The 24,145-nt window shown below is 36.6% G+C and overlaps 1 protein-coding gene across 1 annotated transcript in view; it reads right to left on the bottom strand.

Moving 5' to 3' along the window:
- LOC135991989 (transcription initiation factor TFIID subunit 4-like) overlaps positions 1 to 24,145 on the bottom strand; it is a 142,748-nt gene that overhangs the window by 67,859 nt on the left and 50,744 nt on the right. The window contains exons 11-13 of the mRNA XM_065640890.1: positions 11,682 to 11,812; positions 10,032 to 10,157; positions 3 to 59 (exon numbers count right to left, since the gene is read on the bottom strand). Of these exons, the coding sequence (XP_065496962.1) occupies positions 3 to 59; positions 10,032 to 10,157; positions 11,682 to 11,812 (314 nt within the window). The remainder of the gene's footprint in view (positions 1 to 2; positions 60 to 10,031; positions 10,158 to 11,681; positions 11,813 to 24,145) is intronic.

Genomic DNA, 24,145 nt, shown 5'->3' with positions numbered 1-24,145 from the left:
ACCTCCTTTGCTTTTTGTTTCAGTCTAGCTTGCTCTGGGTCTTCTTGCCTTGAGCGACTCTACATGTTTGAAAAAAATGGGGAAAAAAAGGTTAACAGATGGTTTAAGAACCCCTCATCTGTTGCAGTAAGTTAAAAAATAGCAAAGAAAGGGGAACAGGATAGAAGGTGTCAAAGATGGGATGCTTCAATTCATAGAAGTGCAATTTCGAACCCATAAGCCTCACCCAAAAGACTGTTAAATATTCAGTTGAGAGTAAGATCTACATTTAAATTAAAAAAAAAAAAAAAATTCAAACCACACCATGTTTTTGTCAATGCTAAAGTTTCCATACAGGTTTAGATTTTAATACAAACAAATTCAAGCATCTGAGAGCAGAAGTGACACCACTTTCCATTATCTGAACTTTTACATTTAAACTCCTTAAAGTCACTTATTTTAAAATCATTTACTGTTTGCTACTAAGCTTTTATTCAGCTGTTGGTAGAGAATGTGGAGAAAACATTTGTAAAGTGACCCTCACAAACATAAATCTTCATAATGAAGATCTTACTATCTGTGTGAACTTACTTTGAGTACAGCACAGAAATGCATGTAAGTTAAACTTATTCTTGCACTACTAATAAAATAAATGGTGTAATTTTTAAAACCAGAGAAATATTAGCAAATGGCAACTTTCATATTTTCCTTCAGAATCAGGAACAATACCTCTAAAAGACCGCTAAGAATAATTGCAATAACAACCCATAACAGTACATTTCTTCGGATGTAGACTGTTTTACAACCACATGTTAAAACTAATAAATTCTTATTTACACTCACTAAGCATACTCAAACTGATGGAATTCAAAACTCAAGAGGTATTATATATTCATTATACTTTTTAATTGCATGATTGGTCAGTATCGAGAAAAGATGTAATTGTTTTATTTTGGTATTTCTTTGAGATTTCAAGTGATATCATTTACACAAGTCCTAAAGGAATATCTATGCCCTCTCCTATTTATCTATCTACCTTCTCTGCCTCTTTCTATACTGAAGACAGACCTGAAACTCGAAAGAATATTTGCTTGCAAACTTACATATGCTCAGATCTTTTCCTGTTGTTCGAATTTTTCATAACGTATTGTGTTCAGAAGTTAAAAAATCCATGAAGAAAAACAAAGGGAGACAAGTTTTAAGGGTAAGGGGACATGTAATATTGTTGATACACCTGGAGAGAGTGTGACTATGATTTGGCAGACAGGGCACCAACGACACTGAATTTTCTATCCTTTTCCCCATTGGTTTGGGGTGGTTGTTGGATTTGTTTTGTTTTTAAACTGGGATTATTTTTTCAGCTAATATAGCACATATATAAAACACAGTGATGACAAAACATGGCCAAATTAAACAACAATGAGATTTTTGGATGATGTGCTTGACTCTTCCATTGTGCCCATGAGCTTCATCTTCCAACACCACCTACTAGTGATTTTGTGCCTGTCAGCATAAAAGGCGGTTTGACAGGATGGTGTCTGGAGTAATGAGAAATTAAAATCTGTTGGTAACTAATCACCGAACTAGACTCCCATGTTGTAGTTGTGCCAACCAAGAAAGAAACTCCAACCTAATGCAGACTGAAACTCCTTCTAACTGCGGTACCCGGACAAAAAGAAAAATGGTAGATAATCTGATCTAGTTACTTTTTAAAGAAAAAAAGGCATTTCATGAAATATGTGAATCTGCCATAGAGCTGAGACTCTAATTCAGTAGAGCAATTACTAAGAACATGATTATATTTATACCTATTAGGTTAATAACAAACCAACCAACCAACACATTCAATGAGTTGCTTCTCTAGGAGATGGACTTAGGTATTTCTGAATGAAGTCCTTGCTGTCATTTTGTGATGACAGTTCAATCATTGTGTACCTCAGTTTCTCCAGTATGATGTCAGGAAAATAATATTTAGCTCTTTCATGGGTTTCGATGGGATAAATTTATAAATGTACAATGAACTTCTATTGCCTTCTGAATCTCGCAGTGAAAGCAGCATAGAAGTACAAAGTGTTGTTATCCTACTGTATGAAGGCGAATTGTTTGCCAAATGCAAAGTACAAGTTAAAAGCACTTCAGCCTAAGGAGAAAGCAGAGTGTCCTGGGAGAATCAAGCTGAGACTTCTAATATTGTTACCAAGTTTCTCCAAGAAAGTGATAGAATCCTGGAAAACACACCAGATCTACATTGTGTTTGGGGACACTGTAAGAAAAATTAAAGCAATAGATGCAAAAAGTAACACTGCAATTTCCTGGGCTCCACAAGTGAAGGAAAAACTCTGAAAGTGGTGCAGATTAAAAAAACCCACATTTTAAAGTTAGGGCTTTTTTTTTTTTTTTTTTTCTTTTTCAGAAACTGACCAAATAAAAGTAGATTTAGAGTTCAGGACAATCTGAAAAAGCAGGCCCCCAAAAGCAGGCAAAAAAGCAGATGCTCTACTCTGTGTAAACCTCCAGCTCACTCACAATAAACAAACAATAAAAATTATTGCAGAGGTGAAAACAGGTACTCATGATTTATATTAAACACAGGAATTTTTTCAATAATGAAGATTTAAAATACCAGGTGATGTTAGATATATAAACCCAGATTGAAGGTGAAGGTAGAACTACTTCTACATTTACACAATGTAGAACACACTTTACATCTACACAATGAGTTTCTGGTTCTTCCTCGAACCCACAGCAAGTGGCATTTTCAAAGAGCTCAGGCTGCTCTCATTTCAAACAAGTAGCATCCCAGCTTTACATTGGATGTGTCATTACTGGTATTAGTAACACTAATAAAACTAAGGAATTTTCATGTCATTTTCCGTTTCTTTTTGTGTTGAGATAAGTTATAATATTTTTTAAAAGCAGATTGTTAAGACTAAAATACGTTCCTGCTGACTGTCATATCAGTTTGCAAATCAAGAAGCTTCAGGAATATCATCAGCAGCATATGGAGACTAAAATGTGCTAAAGTATAAACTTTGACTATTTTACTAATTCTTCACTTTATGATCTAATGTAAAGTATAAAAGGCTGCTTCAATGCTGATGCAACACAGATTAAAGTAAATATAAGCAAACGAAAATGTCAAGCTTAATAAAGGTGCCTAGATAAGCTTTAAAAATGTCTTTGGTTTCTCTTCACACTCCATTCCACATGTGAACATCTTTTCCTTCCTCTGAATAGTTTGAACAATTTTGCTGCTGCTCAGCTCTTGTAGTGCTTGTCTGCATCTCACATTTTTACTCACTAATTATTTTAATATTTTACACTTACTTTCACCAAGCTACTGAGTAATAATTCCTATTTTTAAAAAAATATTTCTTCAAAGTCATCTCATATTTTTGGTTTTGTCTTCCTTTCTCCTTTCCCACCCAAATCTTAATATTCTGCATCTCATCTGTATTGTGAAAATTTTTTTTTCCCAAATCTTTTAATGCACCAACACCCCCTTCCTCTAAAGGTTCAGAAACACCCAGCAATCACAGAACCCTCCAACTCTTTCAGGGAGTTTATCACAACTCCTTTCCCTCTCTATTCTTCATGTCTAGATCTGTAAATAAGGAAAGCTGGGCTTACGTAATATATTTTCATGTTGATGAATAAACACCTTTAGAAGCAAGCTAGCTTCCCATAGTAATTTTAGAGAAACCTAAAAGTGATTCTAACCAGATAACATACTTTTAAATACATTAAATGCTGTCTCCTACTGGTAACTTATTCACTAAACCAGGTTTGTTAACATTTCTCCAAAACACAAACCACTTTTATTAGACCAGAGAGCCTGATATTTTAATTGTTAAGAATGAAAGTGTTTTGTGTTAGAGAACTTGCTATCTTATTTATCTGAAAACTGCATAGATCACATTATGTCTATGGAAATATTAGACTTTGAAAGTATGAAAAGCAGCGTATGTTAAATGTGTGTATTCAAAACTCATTAGAAATATGGGGTTTCATTTACATGTTACCCAACTCCCAAATGTTCCAAACCTCAGCTTTTCTTCTTGCTTGTGTTAATGAAGAATGCCACAAAACCAGACACCCAACTATATTTGTAACTGTAGTTTTAAGAAGAGGATCTTGTATTTCATAGAATTATCTTAAAACAGAAAGCAACAGTATTTTAAAAATAATTGTATCTATAACTCATGTAATACTTAAATATAGGGTACAATTATTTTTAAAACTGGAGGATACTCTGTGCATCTATGCAGAAGGGCAGACTAACAGTCCTTCTGATGTATTTAATTATGATCTTTCTTCAGTATTTTGATATAATTTGTACTCTCAAAACTGCACTGCTGTTACATTTTGCCCCACTAACAAAAAATATTTAAAAGAATTTTGAAGTCTCAGCTTGTTAAACCTCTGTTAGAAAATGTCTCACAGGGTCTCTCTTCCCAAACGTGATTGTCTCCTGCATTTGGCAACATCTGATCCCAGTTAAGGCACTTACAGCTCTACTCCCCCTTCCCAATACATATACTGGGAGTCTTTAATGCTTCAAATTCATCTTTTTTTCATTAAATAAAGTTAAGAGTCACAACTGCAGGTGCTGTACTATTGAGAGCCACTGCTGTGCCAACAGTTTCAATTTTAAACCTATTTTTCCCCATTGATGACATTAGAACTTCACCCACGGCTGTACCAGCTTATAACTTTCACTTTTAATTAAAGAAATTACATTGGCAACATGAAACACTTTGCTTTCACATTAGCTTTGTTAATAAAAAGTGAAAGTTAAAAGCAGCATAGCTGAGGGTAAAACCCTATTCAGAGCTACGACCACAGTGAGGTGGAATGCAAGAGTACAGGTCTACGAAAAGATTTATTTTAAAAATCATTAAAATTGAAGTGACGAATTTCTAAAAATTCAGAAAATGATCTCAGCACACTAATTCCCTCTTTGGTCTCCTCTCATCAGAAGTGAGTGATAAGTTCCTGTTCAGAGAGCGCCTCATCTCCCAGCAAGCTGCGTTCCACCCCCGTACGCTCCGAAGAGAGGGCGAGGATTAAGTCGGCGTGACGACTGAACTCAGCGCTGGCTCCAAGGGAGCCCCTTCCAGTAACGGCAGGACGCGTGTCTAAGGAAACCTGCATTGCCAAATTCCAATGATCGCTCTCCAATAAAAAAGCCCTTCAGCCTATAACACTATCACCTATAAATACTAATTAACTTTGCAAACAACACTGAATATAAATTTTCCATTTACTTATGTAATTATGCTTTTTACAGAATAGATCTTACTCCTGTGATAGTCGTATTTAAGACCCCAGGCTCATGCTACTAATACAGAACACTCAAAATAATAGACTAATAGAATGTATATATTGGAAATTAATTTTCCAAATTAATTTGATAATAAAATAAACATGTATTCAGCCAGTTTGAGCAGATGAATTAACACAGCAATTTTAACATGATCCACTTTATTATAGATTATATCACAGAAGTATTATTCATTGATTTTCTGAAAACAAATACAATCCTAAGATGTACCTCTCTACCACAGAAAGCTTCACTCTCTCCAAAAACCAATTCATACATAAAACAAAACAAAACAAATACAACTACAAACTCCTATTCCTCCTACTGCCAGAAATATTTCCATTCTTAGCCCAGAACCAGAACCTCATTCAATCTGACACACACAACCTGCATTTTCCAGGTTTTGGAAATAGCTATGAAAGTAGCAAGGAACGCATCTTTACTACAGCGAGCCCTGTGCTTTGTGGGTTCTTTGTTTTGGGTTGTGGTTTTGGGTATTTTTGTTTTTCTTTTTTTTTTTGTTTAAGAAAGTCCACACAACGCACACCATGTCAAATGTAAAGGTAAATTCCTCATGTGATTTTAGTCTGGCTTTTGACCTTTCTGCAGTCTTTAGACCTTCCTTAGCTCTTCTTGTGATCTCCCACAGCAGCCACCAAAGAGATTCAAAAGATCTCTGCACACACATGGGAAAAACAGCCAGTGGGTTCTTACTGGGAAAACAAACAAGGGCAACGAGCTGACTGTCCCAAGTATTTCCTTCAAGGAGACTGCATTCTACATATGTGGTTATATACATGATACCTTGTGCCATTATTATTTTACCCTATTATTCACATATCAGGAAGATAAGCCCAAAGTAATAAAAATCCAGACAGCTGCAGCCCCTCCCTGCACAGCTTCTATATTTGACATATCATATTCTCTGGATGTTTGAAACACGAGCTGTTCCAGCAGCAGGAGGTGACTGACGCAGTTTTGGGGACCAATATGTCTTCAAACACTCCTATTATAAAAAGAATCACTAGAAAGCAAATTAGAGAAATGCTCTGGGCCATACGTTCTAGGTTGGTATGCATACATCGTGCAGTACAATGCAGAGATCCCTGAGGTTCAAGAGATAGTGCTAGCTCCTGGAACAGTACTGGCCTTTTCAATTTTTAGGTTTTTAATTAAAAAGAAATTGTATGTTGCATTGCTACTATAGCACACCTTACGATTCTTCCTTTCCTGCCAAGTTTGCCTTCCTCCAAAATATCTCACTGGAATGCAACCATCAGCCATTTTTCTTCTAAGCTTGTAGTATGAAGTTTCTATTTCTCAAGTATTTCCCAGGCATGGGATGTAAGGTTTTGTAATATTGTCTCATTTAACAAGTCAAATAATACTGCCGTCTTGCTTTAAAGATACTCTTCTAGCTTCACAATTATTTTTAATTTGGATAGTGACTTTTTCTGAGAATGTCACAAATTTAAAATATTTTTTGAAGCCTAACGTGTTTTTTTTCTTCTGTGTCTCTATCTGATTTTGTCTCTAGTTCCCTAAAAACATTTTCTGACACAAAACCAAGCCCACCTGGGTGCTTACAAATTCTGCAGTCACACCCTACTGTAACAACTGAAATTACAGTTGCAGATAAATCAGAACCCTCGTGTCAAATATTTTCTTATCTCCTCCTAAAGAAACCAACCCACTACCCAAAACGACAACAAAAACCTGCGAACTCAACACTTTCTTTGACCATCATTTAGTCTTTCTCACCCCTTACTGAAATCTAATGTAAAATTACCGAACTGGTTTCAAGGCTTCCCAAAGACTCATGCTGACTTCCCTTTCAGTTCAATCTATTCCTTCATTTTTCATCATCTTTTCAGTTGATTATTTTGTTGTTGATTATTTAATACCAGTTACTCCAATACTCCAGACATTTCCTTCGTTATCTTATTCTTTGTCTGAACTTGGACTTTGGCTGCTAACAAGGCTCCAAAGTGTAAATAATTAAAATAGAATTTTCTCTGTGCAAGTTAAACCCGTGTAAACTTTTCCATACCAGACAATAGACAAGGTATCAGTAGCTGGCAATTTTGAAACTTTTCCTAAAATTTTGCAGCCGAGTAACTTCGAAAAGATGTTGCAAAATTACACAAAACATGTACAAGATAAAAGATCAGTCTCTTCGTCTAAGAGGCACATTAAGAAGCTGCAATTATTAAAAAAAAAAAAAATAAAAAAAATCTTATTTTTAGATTCAAGCATTTCTAGGAAAAAAAATCCAGAAAAAGAGATTCTATTTTAAAATCCCAAGTTTTCCTATCTTTAAAGATACAACAATGTCAAGGTGACAAAGATGCCATGATTGGGGAAACAAGGTCTTTGCACAGTGGGTATTTCAGTCTCCAGGATCAGTTTAATCATTCCCCCCTTTGCAGACACAAGTATCAACCAGCAGGGCACAAACAGCCAGGAAACGGTTACTGGTCTTTATCACCAGTTATCAGGGCAGCCAGGGCCGATTTTAACTCTGTCCATTTAATAACTTTGTCTTTACAATTACCTCATCCTTTCCACAGAGACTTAGATCTCCCTACACAAGTAGGAAAGTTCATAAAAGACCAGAAAAAACTAAAGCCTGGGTAAGGAATTAGTACATAGGAATCCAGAATGGAGATCTCAACAGTTATCGCTGTTAATGTACAGGTGGTCTCGCACGTGAGCAGCAACCCAGATTATAAGGAAATCATGAACAATTTATCATTTGGAATAAGAAGTTGCAATCTGACCATATTTTGCTAAACTATGTCCTTCGTAAGTCTTGCAATAGGCTGGCAATCTATAGGAACAGAATGGTTGAGAGCCAGCTGAACGCTCCTCAAAGGGAAAACACCTTCAATGTAAGTTCAGTTCCAAATTGGCATTTACACTTAAATCACAACATTGCATAAGCACCTCCCAAAAGGTTCAAAATATTTTCAACTTCTCTTTCTAAACATTAATAACGATAAAGAAGCATTGCTCTTCCATGGCTACTTTGTGGTTTGTTGTTTTTAGTACGCTCATACATTTTTCTAGTATGCTATGTATTTATGCCAAGCTGTCTCAAACCACTTTCCAGTTATGAAGTTGATTAATGCATTTGTTATTTTCATTAAGGTAATTTCTTAAAATAAAGCAGAGGACTCTTCTTTTATACTCGTTTGTTGTAAAATTCTTTAATTTGCTCTTTCTGTAATCTGTAGGAAACTTGTTGATCATGTATTTACTTCCTAAATTTTGACTTCACAGGAGTTTATACCATTCAAGACTAAAACAAACAAACAAACAAACCAACCCAAACCAAAGAACATCAAATTATGAAGTAGTTCAGGTTGGAAGGGACAACAGGAGGTCACAACCTCAGATCAGCCTGAGTAAGGCTTTGTACAGTCAGGGAAACAGTTTTGAACTAGAGGACTACAAGCTACTGTATTTTCCTCAAAAAAAACCCCAAAACAAACAAACAACCAGCATGACAAATAAGCAGCAGGATACACAGAAAACACAATTCATCAAGATATATTCACTGAATGGAGAAAACAGGATTAAAAAAATAAGCATGTCTTTATTTTTAAAAAAATAAGCATTAAGAATGAAAAAGGTAAATCTGTTCCTATCTAAACATTTATAGAGTATACAGGCTATGTGTAAATCTGTGGAATGTTTAACAACGTGAACAATTAAAAATTATGAGTGAAAACAGGATAGATTAAAGTAGCCAAATTGAGGAAAAAAAATGAAATAAAGACTTTTTTTAAAAAAATCTCAATTAGTGAACCCTAATGGCACAAAATCAGGAAGCCAATTGTTACAACTGTGCGTTGACTTGTTCCCCATAATCTCTTCAGAATATACAAGAAATAATCCAAAGAAAATACAATGAAAATTGAGAAAATTAAGGTATAAACTTATTTGCAAGTTGGACATATAGAATATAATTAAATTAGCAGTTCGAAACAAGAAATTTATCTATACCTGCATGCTCTTGAAACAATAGTCTTAGTTTGTTCTATTGCATGTATGAAAATTCAGTCTTTGGAATTAAAGTTACAACTGAACAAGTCCAGAAGAACTGATAGTTAAATAAAGGCAAGACAGGCATGAATCAATTAAACAATGCAGTTATATAGAAGTGACCAGAACACCAACTGGGACACACAGCATTTAAACTAAAATAAACAAATGAACTAACCAACAAATCTGGTTTTTTTGTTTGTTTTGGTTGGTTGGTTTTTTTTGTTTGTTTGGGTTGGTTTTTTTTTTTTTTGGGGGGGGGGGGGGTGGTCAGGGCGGGAAGTCTAGAAACTCAAGAAGTAAAAAGCCTCAAAAAAATTCATAACAATTTACTGAATTGCGTATAAATACCAGAAGCTTAGGCTATGAATTTCAAATGGCACAGTAACCCTGGCATCTATTAAATTTCAAAGGCAATTGTGAAAATTATTTCACCAAGTTACATTGAAAATGTTAGCCATTGTCTCTTATATTCCCAAGAACTCATCACATTCAGAGATGTATCTTGAAAATGCAGGAACATTCCAGTCAGGTAAGGTCTGGAGGCATCATAAATAAGGCAGCATGACTTAATGAGTTAAAAACCAAAATATGTTTATGAAACAGATTTCAAGAAGTTAAATAATTGTTTGAAGACTATGAATTGTTAAGTAATTTGAAAAAAACAGAGTACAACAGATACCTTGGCAGCCTTTAGCAAGATTTCCCTCTCTTGTTCATCTTTCCTTTGCTTTTCTAAACGCTCCAACTGTTCAAAAAACTTTAACTGCGATCGGACATCTGTAGCTTGTTCGTACCATTCGTCATCCTGTAAAATAAGAACAATGTTATACAAGAACATGCTTTTTCACCAAGACCATGCATTTAAAGAAGACTATAGGTATTACACATTAAAATCTTTCCACCGTACTAACATTTTTTTTTTTTTTAAGCTCGGGAGAATAAAGCCAGTCTATGGTTAATAACACAGTTAGAATCTGATTATTTAATATCAGAACAAATTTCATTTATCTGTTTAATATTTTCTATTTTGACTACAATGCTATGAAATAAAAGAAAACCATTAACCAAGAAATAGACGGAAGACAATGAAAATGCTACAAGTTCAATCAGAGACAACACTGTAATTTTTTTTTTCTAAGAATCTGTCAAGATATTTTAAATGCATCTTTGGCTTGACACAGACTAAGCAAAGTGTTTTCTTCTCAGACACCATCCTAGGGAAAAAGGAGGGATTGAACACTGCTGAAGAATACTAGAAAGAAACAAGATTTTACTTGTAGTCCAATATGATAGAATATATCCATCAATTGCAAAGAAAGGCATTAACTGTAGGTAATAAATAGGCATAGTAGCCTTTATTTTTTAAAATCAGTTTTTCTATTACTGTAATTTTTCTGGTCACAGATTCCAAACATATTTTCTCTTGCAAATGCCACATATAATTAGTCCAGCTGTGACTCAGATTTGGGAAATAGGTGGGCAAAGGTACAGTCCAAAGATGTTTGTCAAAGCTTTAACTCAGAGAGTTAAACCCAAACCAGAGCTACTCAACGTACACATACAGTAAAGAAATCCAAGCACAGCTTAGATATAACACACAACTGTGGTTATTGCCACCTTCCTTTTACACCAGTTTAACAGTTACTAGCACCCTACTTTTATCCAGGAAGATATTTCATATTTACCAATAAAGATGTTTTGATTTATTTGAACTTCAAACTCTTTTGCAGATTCTTATTTCATTTTTTCCCCTAGTTTAAGATATCTACATTGTTTCAATTTTCTTCAATAACACAATCACTAACAATAGACTCAGAGTAGCATTTTGTCTTGAGTTGTTAATCACTGTTTAATTACAGTGAAGGAATTTACAGCTGAATTCTTTAGTTGCTGGTTTAAGACAAATTGGTAGCTTTTGTAAAATATTAGTATTTCTCACAGCCAAAACCATGTAAAGTTATTATAGATTCCTATGTATTGAAGCAATTTTGATCCAATAAATGGCCACCTTGGTCGAAGGAGACATCAAGAATTAACAGTCTTATTGGCAGTCCATGAGCAGAAATAGCTTAACAGATGCTCCATGCTAGACACTTTAGCACAGATGGATGAAATCATAATTCTACACACCAGTTCTACCAGAGGAGGAAGGCAGATCTGGCAAGCAGTGCGATCATCCCACCACTTCCTATTTGCTGAGGTAGACAAACCTGCGATTAAAACGTGCTTTGTACACAGAATGAACACAAAACACCTACCATGTGCTAATAAAAACCAGCATCACACTGCACGGTTCTGTAACACACAATACCTTCCTTTGCACACTTACCTTGTATGATTCCATTCGGTGCTGGGTTATCACTGTTACCTTCTCTATCACTGTTCTTAATCTGTTTTGTGTTGCATGGGAAATAAAAGTAACCACCTCAGTTGGTACATCAGTAATTCCTAGTTTTTTAGCTAAAGCAAAAAAACAAAACAAAACAGAATTAGCTTACCCCCCACAATAAAAAAACCCTCTAAAGAACATAAAGTAATAACTTAATTTTCCTGTACCAAAAAAAAGATCCATGAGGGGGTATTTATGGAGCTTTGGTGATACATTCACGACCCTTTGGAAAGAGGTGTGACTACACTTCGAAGCTTGAAAGATAAGTCAGAGCATTTTTTTACCACTTAGAAAGCATTTCAGAACTTTACTGAAGTTTATCCTAGTATATTAAAACAAAGCGTAAGAGTATGAGACAATTTGAGTTCTCAGTTGTTACGGACAAGAAAAAATAATTCCTTTATTTTCAGAATCATTTGTGCAGATTAATTTCAGTGTCAGTGAGATGAGGCTGCAGCACAAAACACACTGTTGCATACTTTAGCATACACTATTGGCATACTACTGGTGATAAAAATTCTTTAGAAAAAAAACCCCTGTTAACTGAATATGAGGAAATAAAGTAATATTTAAACAGTTATATAAAAACACCAGTTGGCCCCCAAACACTGCTAAAAGACAAATTTGTAGTTATTTGCTGAGTTTATAGGACAAGCAAACACTCTACGGTAAAACGAATCAACATATTAAAAAAAATATATATATATCGAAGCTACACGAACAAGAATATGAGTAACACTTCAGAATTCTTAAATTCGTCAAAATAATTGCTAAGCGTCGGATATAAGTTTGTAGATATACAAATATACGTAATAATCTAAGCTGTAGTCCTAGAAAGACATACATATGAGTAGTCCCAGTGGGACAGTTTTCCAGATAGAAAACTGTGCAAACACACACACAGATATCTACTTTATATACATATATTAAATAAATAAATAAATAAATAAAATCAGTGGTTGCATTTTGTATGTATTGTATTGTATTTTGTATGTATGGATTTTGACCTACCAAAAAAGAGTAAATGCTTTGATTACACTGAATCAGTTTTTCATGGAATGAACACAAGTCTTTTCGAAATGTTTGTGAATGTTTTTTCGTGATAGGTTGGCGGGTATGCAAAACACTACAGGAAAGCTGTTTGAGAATATTTTAGAAAGTGTTTCCTGAACGGCTAATTGCAAAGGCAACCGTGGTTTGCGGGAGGAGTCCCCGAGCAAATACAAACCTGAGAGGCTTAAGAACGAGGATTTCTTTGGTGAGGCATTCCTATCTTTTCCTGGCCAAATTCAAGAGCGAGAAACCATCACACGTCTAAAAAATGAAGCCGAAGAAGTGAGCAGTGCTCTCACATGGATGTATACTTCTGTTACCGCAGCGATGTGATCTGAGGCGAAGTGGCAGCGCTCAGCATCACCCTGGGCTTCTGTCAGGGCCGGGCTGGGGCCGTTCAATCACGGCGCGGGCGTGCCGGCCACCGCCGGCAGGGGGCACTGCGGCGGGAGCGCCGAGCGGACGAGACTTGAGCCCGCAGCGCCGCGGCTCGGCCCGGCCGGCTCTGCGGCGGCTGGCGCTCGGCCCTGCCCGCAGCCCGCGTTCCGCAGCCGGCCCTCAACACGCCTCTTCCTTCTTTTTTCTGGTTCTTTTGATCTGCAGTGTCTATTTAAATGCATATTTTATTACATCACTACAGCACATCATTCCCACACTTCCCAGAGCTGAATTCTGCATGCCATATATTTCTAATATTAATTTTTTTTAATGATTCTTTGAAGTTGTTATCTCTTAAACTAACCGAAGCCATCGCTGACTCGATATTGTATGTTACCTTAAGGATTTTAGCAATACATATATGTGCTTTTAAAGTGACTTTTGCTTTATCGCTTTAAAAAAAATTAAAATCTTTCTTGGTGCCTAATTTGTCTTCTGTAATAGAGATGGAACTCCACTAAAGTTGCTGAAAGCTGAACGTGTAATGGAAAGCAGACATACGCATTAAAATCCCAATGCTGCAACTGTTACCCATGCAAATTAAGTCCTTGAAGTCAGTAGGACTATTCATATTGGTAGGAGCTATTTGTGCAAGTCAGACTTGCAATATCAAGACCTATTTGAGCATACACCATTTATTAAGCAAACGTGTAAGCAAAGCTTTCAAAAAACCCTAGTCTAAACGATAAGATGCAAGTAAGAAGGGAAATTTAATTAACTGGTATCCAGAAAAGCCATTGAGATGGAAAATTCTGCTAAGTATTCCAGGCAAGTGTACGAATGAATAATTGTTAATAATTCTTTGAATTTCAGCAGTGTAACTACAGCTACCCAACTTCCCTGAACACACAGAGTCCTTTTGTAATGAAGAACTATCACCTTTTTTTTTTTTTTTTTTTTTTTTTTTGCAATAAAGGTTTTCCTAACTTTAAAGACTTTTGCTCTAAGTAAACTCAACCATTATATGGCTTGTTCTGCCTACTTAGCTCTTCAGAAATTCATCCATAATCACAGGACCATTCCCTGAGATGCCTAGTTTCTAAGTCCTACATCCTCTTCATCAGCCTCTCCAATATCTAAGTAACTTTCTACTCTTGAAATCCCTCGACACAATATTCTCAAGTCCAGAAAACTACTCAGAGGTCAGGGATAAACAGAGTCCCTCAGGAGTCTGTCCTGAGATTCGCCCTTTTTAGTCTTTCTCAGTGAGCTGCAGGGGAGACACGAAGCACCCCCATCAGATCTGCAGATGGCCCCACACAGAGCAGTGCCAAGGGAAGGGCTGCCAGTCAGCAGGACCTGATGAGCAGGGCCTGCAGGAGCTCCATGGAATGCAAGAAGGACGAATGTGCAGTACAGTACCTGGGATGAACCAACTGTCTGCAGTGATCCAGGCTGGGGACTGCCCACCAGGGCAGCAGTACTGCTGGAAAGCACCCGAGAGCCTGGTGGGCAGCAGGCTGGCCAGGACCCAGCACTGTGGGTTGTATCAACAGCAAATTGGTAGATCAACAGTAACCAGTACAACAAGAGGAGCAATTATTCCTCTTCACTCAGCCCACACCTATAATATCGCAGTCAGTTTTGGGTCGCCTGGTACAAGACAGGCTTAGAAAAACCTGAGTCCAAGGAAAAGTCACCAAGACCGTTATGGGGTTGGAGCATCGGACCTATATGAGGAGAACCTGAGGGTTCTTTATTCTGGAGAAGAGAAGGCTTAGGGCAGAGTTTATTGAGAAGATGAAGTCAGACTCTTCATTGAGGATGCCTGGAAGAACAATGAGAGATAAATTCATAAACTGAAACAGTAGATGTTCTGACTAGATATAGGGAAGAATTCTTCATTATGAAGATAATTAAGTACTGGTACGCTTTACACAAAGAAGCTGTAGACTCTCTCACCTTACAGGTTTTTAAGACTCAGCCAGACAGCACCCTAAGCAACCTTGTCTGAATTTAATGTTGACCCAGCTTTGAGCAAGAGGTTGGACTAGACGACCACTCAAGATCTCTTCCAGCCTGAGCGATTCTATGATCCCTGTCCTCCTCCATAGCTCCAGCTCCTCTCACATTCCTTATTCTGGCACAATACCCTTAGTTCCCTCAGACCTCCAGGGTCACCCCTGGCATGTCTCCCAGTGCCTGTTTGTCCAGCTCTCTGGCTGGGCATTCGGCTCCCCCCGGGGATTGCCTGGCCACGAGTGCTGACTGGCAGCCAACCAGACCGCAAAGCAAAGCAAAGCACAGCTGATTTCCCTCTCAACTGGGACACACAGAGGAACTATCTAGCTACTGCTTTTTCAATGGATTCAAAAGCTACCTGAAGGGAAAGAGAAGGACGGCGAATAGACTGCTCGATCACTTAAGGCCAGCTTTGGAAAACAGGCTAAGGAAGAAAGAATACAAAACATATTTCCCCAAAAATGAATGAGTGTCAAGAAACCAGACTACAAAAAGACAAAAAGATGTATGTTTTAAAAGTCAACTTGTCATGCACAACATTCATCATGTGTGGAAGCATCATCACGCCTTCCCTGCTCTAAATTACATTAGTCAAAATCCTGTTAGCATGGGATGTCAGAAGCAGGGTGCATTCCGGAGCTGTGAACTACATGAAGATTTGACACACTAATTAAATACTTGGATTGTACTTGGGGCAAGGATGGCAAAATTACCAATGTGCTCCTGAAACAACAATCTCACGTACACTTGCAAAGGCTGGACCGGTTATACTTTCACAAACAGACACGCATACCACTTCAGTGATCCGCCAACCTAACAGAAGTTCGGATACAGTTTTTTTATAGTCAGTCTTTTTTTTGCTTTCTGCTACTCAGAGAAAATGCCAAGTAGAAGTTGAATCTATTCAAAGAGCTGGAAACTGTTAAACTTCATATGTTTCTATATTAAAAAGTCTTAGTATATTTTTTCTTCACTGCTACACCTCCTCCTGACTTCCATCCACTCTCATTCATAAAAAGCATACTGGAATCCTGTCTGCCATCAAAGGAAAATAATGCTGATCTCTAAATAGGAAACTCTTGAGATATCCTTCTAGTCTGCATAATTATTTATCCCAGTTTTAATACAGAAAGGCTTGTCTTCCCTTTGCAGGATTCCCTAGGCTGATGATGATGTGGAAAAGGAAATACAATTTCTAGTTTTAAGATATGTGTATATACACACGTATTTTATAATACTATACATACTTAATTGCATCACAAAACACAAATATCCTCAATATATCATTCATCTCTCTAACCAAGTCACTGGACAGTGGCTTCATCTACAGATATTTTTATTTAGGTCCTAGTATTCTGGATTCTGGACTTAATTGCACCATCTGATCATTGCAATAAGAAGCCATAATACATACACTTAGATATGTACAGAAACGCAAAACCCAAAGAGAAAATTAAGATAAAACAGAAAGATTAACTTATTTCTATCAACACACTGCTACCAGCTGTCTTTTGTTTAAAAAAGTTGCATTTGTTTCTGACTTCCTTGTGATCTTCTATGTCCTTCAAGATTGATAAAATGGCCATCTTAACTTGTACTTTCGGGACAAAAATTCTGCATTTAAAGCAGTAAGGAGACACACACTTAAAAGTAAAACATCAGGAAATGTGTAATTTGAAAAAAGTTGCTTGTTTTTAAATAATACATTTGTTAAATTTAGACATTTGTGATAACAAGTATATGCTTCAAGTCTTTAAAATTACTTTAGCAATGTAATCCTGAACTTCTCCTAGAGCTACAATAAAAACATCATCAAGGATAACAACAAAAATGGAGCTGAAGTAAAGCAATGCTCCAAGCTATAATTTTAACCACTCTCTCCACTCAAATTTGAGTTTTTATATTTTTAAAGACATAACTAAGGTCACGTTCTTCATTCAAGTGTTCTTGCCAGATCTCTGCTACACCAGAACTATACAAGACCAGCAAGAACTGATGACTGATTGCACAAACACTTCAATTCTTTGTGGTAGGACTCAGTTTCAAAAGATCCTCAGAGGCATCAAATGCTACTAAAGCAGTCAGTTGGGTCACATATATATAGGATATGAAAAATATGAGGGATCACAAATTAATACCCCCAAACTAAGCAAATTTCTGATCTGCCAAGCACTTACAGAACAATACAATAAAGCCTGCCTACATATTAATTCTTAATTACACGTTTGGAAGCTTTAATAGCAAACAATGTCAGCATTTAGTAAAGATCTACAGTATACAAGACAGCATGCAAAGGAAGCATAAGTGTTAGAATATTTTCGTTACAAATAGACTATATTCTATTTAAAAGTTTGAGATACTGCAACAGAGTTCCTATAAAGTTAGAACTTATATACAAGTTCCAAAAACCTTGAGGGAAAAAACGTTCAGGAATATTATTCTGATATTGGCATATGTGTCAGTAGCACAAGATTGTTTTTTACAAACATAAAAGCACCTAAACCTTGTCATTGAAAACTTTCAGGTCCCAAGAAGTGAAAATTCTGAAGAGTGCTATCATCTGCTTAGCTATTGGAAAGGTACTGGCTTTGCTGCACTTTAAAAGTTTAATTATATTTTATTGATCAAACAAACTGAAATAAATCATAAGAAGAGTACTGCCCTATTTGAGAAGCAGAAGAAAAATACTATCTTTCCAGATAGGCTTTCAAAGAATCAAAAAGTTACTTTAATAATTTATACTTTAAGAGGACTGACAGGATTGAGATCAAAGATTTAAAAAATTATTTGTAAAACATTAGGTCTGACTTTGATTATTGATGTGATAAATTATTGAGTGCCTGTATAAAATCTCTTTACGTGTACACTTAAAACAGAAAAAGCCTTGAAGAACTGCTTTTAAACAGTTAAACAGCATGTATTTAGGGCTTGAATTTGTCTTGTCCTTCAACAGAAACTTTGGGAGAGTGCATAATTAGTGCCTGTTTGCCCTAATCACAGGTCAGCGAGAACTGCAGAAAGCACTCTCTGCTATCATCTCAAAGCCAGGAGCAACTTTCTAAAACTTTAAATTCTGTGCATGAAATATTGGCCCAAGATGCAACCAGAACCAGACTTCTTAGGTCCAGGCCTCTTCTGCAGTTACAGCTGGCTTGCATACTATGAGGTCGAAACAAATCACAGAATCTGTCCCCCTTGAATCTGCGACATTATTTATTTCAACTTTCATGTAACCTCATTCAACAGCATCATATTAAAGTAATGCAACAAAGACGCATCTGATCATATCTACCTACCTACCTACCTCATTCCCACAGCACAGGATGACCCAGGCTGTGCCTTGGATTGCACCTACAACTTTAGCCTCAAGCCCCCATCCTCCTTTATCCCCACAGAACCACCACAGTTCCACCTGCCTCAGTCCCTCTGCAGCCTTCTCCATCAGGAAAAGCCAGGTATTGGAAAAACTACTACTCGGATTTCTGCAGCCTTCCAAACTATGCAATTATTTATTAAAATTCCATTCCTCTATTTCTACAGCATAAGGGAAACTGATGATTTTATAGTTCTGATCAGCTAAGCAGTCACTGTTCAAGACTGACACTATACAGGGACTTTCTGGAGACTAACAGTTGAAAATGGGGGTGAAGGGGAGAGCGGTTCACCTTCTAAAACTAGACAAGCAATATTTGTATGTCCTAAGACACACCATTTCTGCTCCCTACAGAAAGCAGGTCATGAAATCAACAGAAAGCAATAGGTGCTTTGTCTAACATTATTATATTAGTAATTCTAAACTGACCAACAGCACTTAATCATCGGGCTAACTAAACACAAGTGGAAAACAACTCTAATGCACTAAGGGCCCTTGGCAGCCTGAGGAGCCATAAATGGCCACTATCGAACTTATTTGTCCCAATCAGGTAGGACTTGAGAATGGGGTACATCTCCTGTACACCAGTGTCCTCAGCCTACAGAGTAATCCATCAATACTGCAGCCATTTTGCTATCAAAGGGGAAAACCCAACCTTAAGTATTAAGCTCGAGAATGGGGGATGGAACTCAAAGGGAAAAATTGAGGAGGTTGTTTGGGTACAAAATACCTTGGGGTTGTGTTGGGGGTGCTACCAGAGCCCCAGACTTAACACATTAAAAACTGAGGGAAAAGCTTGTTAAACACAGCGGTAGTGCAGACAACAGGTCACTAGCTCTGACGATTAGGATTAGAGATTCCTAGGGGTATAAAATAACCCAGCAATCCCAGGCAAAAGAAACAGTATCATTTTAGCTGTGATTTTCTGTTTTCAGTCCTTTAAATAAAAGCTTTGCTTTAAGTCTTACTAACTAAATGCATAAATAATGTAATAAATGTTGACTTGCTGTGCTGTTAAGTCTGTCTGGAGCTGGAAGACAGGATGAGGAAAGGAAAAACCAAAAAAACTTTAGTTGCTACCTTCACAAAAACAGCCAATCCAAATGAGGTCGTTTGAGCAGGTGCCTCTGAGGAACCTACAACCTGGAGTATGTGTAGTGAAGCCACGGGCCAAAGCAGAGAGAATCGGTGCCAAGTGCTTTGAGATTTGGTAAACGATTCCCTCCAGCAGGTACCAACCAGCACCCCTCTGTGAGGGGCAGATGGCAAGATGTGTTACACAGCTCCAAACCAGCCCTGAACTGCAATGGGAAACATTTTGTAAACCAGTATCTGATACTGTTCAACATAATACTTACAGTTCACCTTCATGTGTAATAAAATGACTTTGTTAAAGAGAATGACTTCTTATCATCGTGTAATTGTTATTTACAAAATAATGGAAGACCCTACATTAATTACTTCAGTAAGCCTGCTTGTAAAAGATGATTCATCATCTTATAGGATAAAAATGATCTCATAAGCTGGCTTCTGGATAAAATTGAACAGTCTTCTTGAGAACTCAAGACTTGCTGGGTGTAGCATTTGTTCTATACTTCAGAATTACCCACTGAGATGATTCCCCAGGAAGTATTTTGTGAAACTGAGAAACTCACAAAACACCAGCTACTTAAAAAAAAAAAAAATCCCAAACTTACAGATTTAAATCCTCAAAATACATAGTTGTTTTAAGTGCAATACACAGCATAAAAAAAAGATGACCAGCCATACAATCATAATGTAACCTAAAGGACTAAAAATTCTGAAAAAATGTTACACAAATTTCAATACTCTCTTCTCCTGCTCCCTCCAAAGTAAATGCCAACCCAATTATTTTAGCAAAGTAAGATTCAATTAAGACTCATAAGCTCTGTAGTGTGAATGCATTGGTACAAAACCACTCGTAAAGCTTGTTTCAGGTACTATATTGGATTTATTGAGTAAAAACTATACTATAATAAATAGTTATGTATTTATATAATTGTATAAAAACTTAAGAAAAGCTCCAATGGGTAATATAGTCTGGCATCCTTTCTCTAAGAGCTGTAGTGGGAGACGCAGTTAGAGGAGTATTAAAAGTGTGCATCGATAACTATGCAACAATATAGAGCCCAGGACCATCCTAAGTTAGAGGATTTTAACTTTCTCTCTATTAGGTCAAGATGGAATTTTTTCCCATTAATTTTTCAAGTAATTTTTTGAACCTATAACATCCTAAAACAAAGAGTTCCACAACTTAACTTACCTGGCCAAAAAAATATAGCCCTTTTTGCTTGTTTTGAACTTTAACCTTCTAATTTTATTTGATATCCCAAATTCTTGTAAAGGGAAAACCAGAAAAAGAGCTCCATTCTGGCTCAGGACAAAATGTTTGATTCTATCATCTGTGCTGATTCAAAGTTCTTATGCAAGTTGGTAGGATTTGGGGCAGGACAAAAAAATAAAATCATCAAGTAGGAAAACAATTTCTCAAGAATCCTAATTAAGCCTTCTTATACGATTAGTGGGTTTTGATGAAAGTCATGTAAAATAGAATCCCAGTAACCTGTGGTGCAGCGACTGAGGGAAATGTAAAAGACAGAGGAGGGGATGAGAACTGAAACAGGTTCAGGTGTCAACAAGCCAAATGACAATATACAGATTACAGTTACATGTTGTGTTAGTTTTTTAAAAGTGATTATTTTTGTTTTGTTTTTTATCTCCGTTTTCTCATAACCTCAATACAACATAATAAGCATGTCCAAAGACATTTAGGAACATTCAAGAATAAACACAGAGTGACTGTAGAGAACTGGAAAATATGTTTACTGTTTTTATTAATAAATGTACATTCCTCAATGCACTTTTGTGTCCAGTTACTCACTACAGAATCAAATTAAAAGAGATTGTTAGAGAGACCAAGTGAAAAAAGAACTAATATGGCAATGACACAAATAAGAGTCTTTTAGAAAACAATGGAGAAGTTGTTAGTTGGGGATTTATCCCCTACCTTTTTTCATGCAGGCTAGAAGAATGTGCTTCTTGGACTAAACCCAAGATCAAAAGATACTAAACCATTACAGGTCCTCAGGCTTAAGTACAAGAAGTGTATGATTATGACGGTGTGTCAGGTGAGAGAGATGGAGAAGAACTCTTGTAAGAATGTCAGAGATGACAAACATACGTGGAGGCACAGATGCCAGTATCCTATAACACAGTCCTCACAGCAGCAGAACACTCCATCACATCCACACAAGGATTAAAAGGAATACCAAGTATAAGAACTTGCCTATATGCTTCTGTTCTCTTAAAGCAACTTCTGTAAACAATTCAGATCTCTTGAGAATTTCTTTTTTTTTTTTTCCCCTGGAGAAAATATTTCTCTGACACTATAAAAGTCTTGTTGGTGACATGTCTGAACAGGTACCACAGTTGTCCACTACAAGCCTGATGCCAGGCAGACTAGCTCAACATGAGGCCTCATCTTAAGGAGGCAGGATGGGTATGTCAGCTGGCAAGGACATGCACAAAGAATACAACACATTATAAAGGATACTAGAAGAGTAGAGCCAAGCCCATAACCTGAATTTCAAAATGTCAGCACCTTCCTCTGTGTACGTTCAGAAGAGTTGTCAAGATCAGGATCTTGTGTCACATTCATTAGTACCAAATCCATGCATCACCAGATCATCCAACACTACAAGGTTTATCCAGATTGGACATGATCATTTCGTTTTGTCAAAATAGCTGTAGTTTATGACAGTAGATATTAAAGTTGCCCTTCTACATTATTGTGCAAAACCAGATGGTGGTACCTCATCTGGCACAACATCCAGTGTTGCAGCTACTCCCTTGAAAACAAATACCCTTTCGCTACCAGTAGAATGTCTGTACCGTTCAACACTTTGCAACATTTGGCTGTGATTTACTGTATTCAACACTAGACACTGCAAAACTGGTTAAACCACAGAACTAACACGCTCCGCATTATAAGCACTGAAAAAATTGTCGAATTGCCAACAAGTTACAGTAGAATCTGGAATTTGTAAGGAGTAGACTCAGCAACATGAAGCTGGGTAACAAATAAAATTCAAACTCATGGGGGAAGGAAAGACTAAAGTGAAGTTTGAGGATTTTTCAAGAATTTTAAGAAATTAAAACATTGCGACCTTAGTATTAGCAGCAGGATTGCCAAATAAACGTAATGATCAATCATTTCAACGTATTTTAGAAAATATTACCTTTTACTTTTTCCCCCTTAAATGATCCTTGAAGATGCTGCTCACTGATCAATGACTTCCTCCTCCACAAAGATGTTCCAACATGTGTTGAGAGTTGGGGACATTAGTACCACCTCTAGAGCATGGAGTTTGCCTATGGGGATAACGTAAGTCAGCTTTATTGCAATATTGAATAGTTCTCTAAGGTTTTCTTTTTATTCTTCTTATTTTTACATCCAATATTTATTACCAGAACTTTATAAATGAGATGAACTTTATAAATGAATCTGGTAGAGAATGCATGTCCACAGAATGACGATCTTAATTTTACTCTCCTTTGCAGAGACGAAGAAATCCAAGCCATTCACTTCCCAGATACAAATTATTCTGAAGCAACATATTTTGGTAGGCCCTGAAGGCCAAAACTGCCTTCCAGAAATAGCAGGACCTTTTAAAGAAGGCTCTTCCACTACGTTCATAAAACAGAAGCAAGGTATTATGGTGAAAACAAAACTTGAAGTCTCCAAATATTTCTGGGAGCAAATAGTATAGTCATGCTCTCAGTTCAATTGGAATAAAACCTTTGAAAATGATGCCTGAAGAAACAGCTTCATTTTCATCATAAATAATCATACTTTTATTTTGAGAAATTACTGCTTGATGAAATAACATCAGTTCTGGCACTTAAAGGTGCTACTGCTAAAAGCGTAACTCCAATTCTGTAGTGTAGCAGAACTAATAAGATTAATAAAAAGAAAACCTTAGAAATACACAAAAAATATTGAGCAGAAGCTGCCCTACCTTTCACAGAAAGGCAGACTCCAAGCCCTCAGGTGGTACTGAAGTTACCATTCCAACACATGTTGGGACATCTTGTAAAACAGGAAGTCTAATCATGGACCTATTAAAGAAAGAACAACAATACAGTTTAACGTTTTGCTGAAACACTTACTGGTTATGTTTATTTGGCAACACTGCTGCTGATACTAAGATGGGAATGTATTCCCACCTTTTTTGAAAATGAAATAATAAATGTAAATATTGTAACATTAGCAATCGATTAAGTTGGAACATAAACCTAGATTCTCTATTGGACATGTACAATAAACTCTAATCTCAACATAAGAAACTAAATTATCACAACTATGGATATGGATAAGACGACTGGGAGCAGCACAGACCTTCTCATCTCAATAAAATTCCTAGCAAATTACTTCTTTTATACTAATGAAAAAAACCCCAACCCTAAGTTACAGAACTATTCCAGATGTCAGAATGTAGATATATTTCTACACCTGCCGCATCTCTGCGAGTGACGCACTGAAGCTTATAGGAACTAG

The sequence above is a fragment of the Caloenas nicobarica genome, chromosome 9, assembly GCF_036013445.1.
Source record: "Caloenas nicobarica isolate bCalNic1 chromosome 9, bCalNic1.hap1, whole genome shotgun sequence".
NCBI lineage: Eukaryota > Metazoa > Chordata > Aves > Columbiformes > Columbidae > Caloenas > Caloenas nicobarica.
This window is presented reverse-complemented; position numbering and strand designations above follow the sequence as displayed.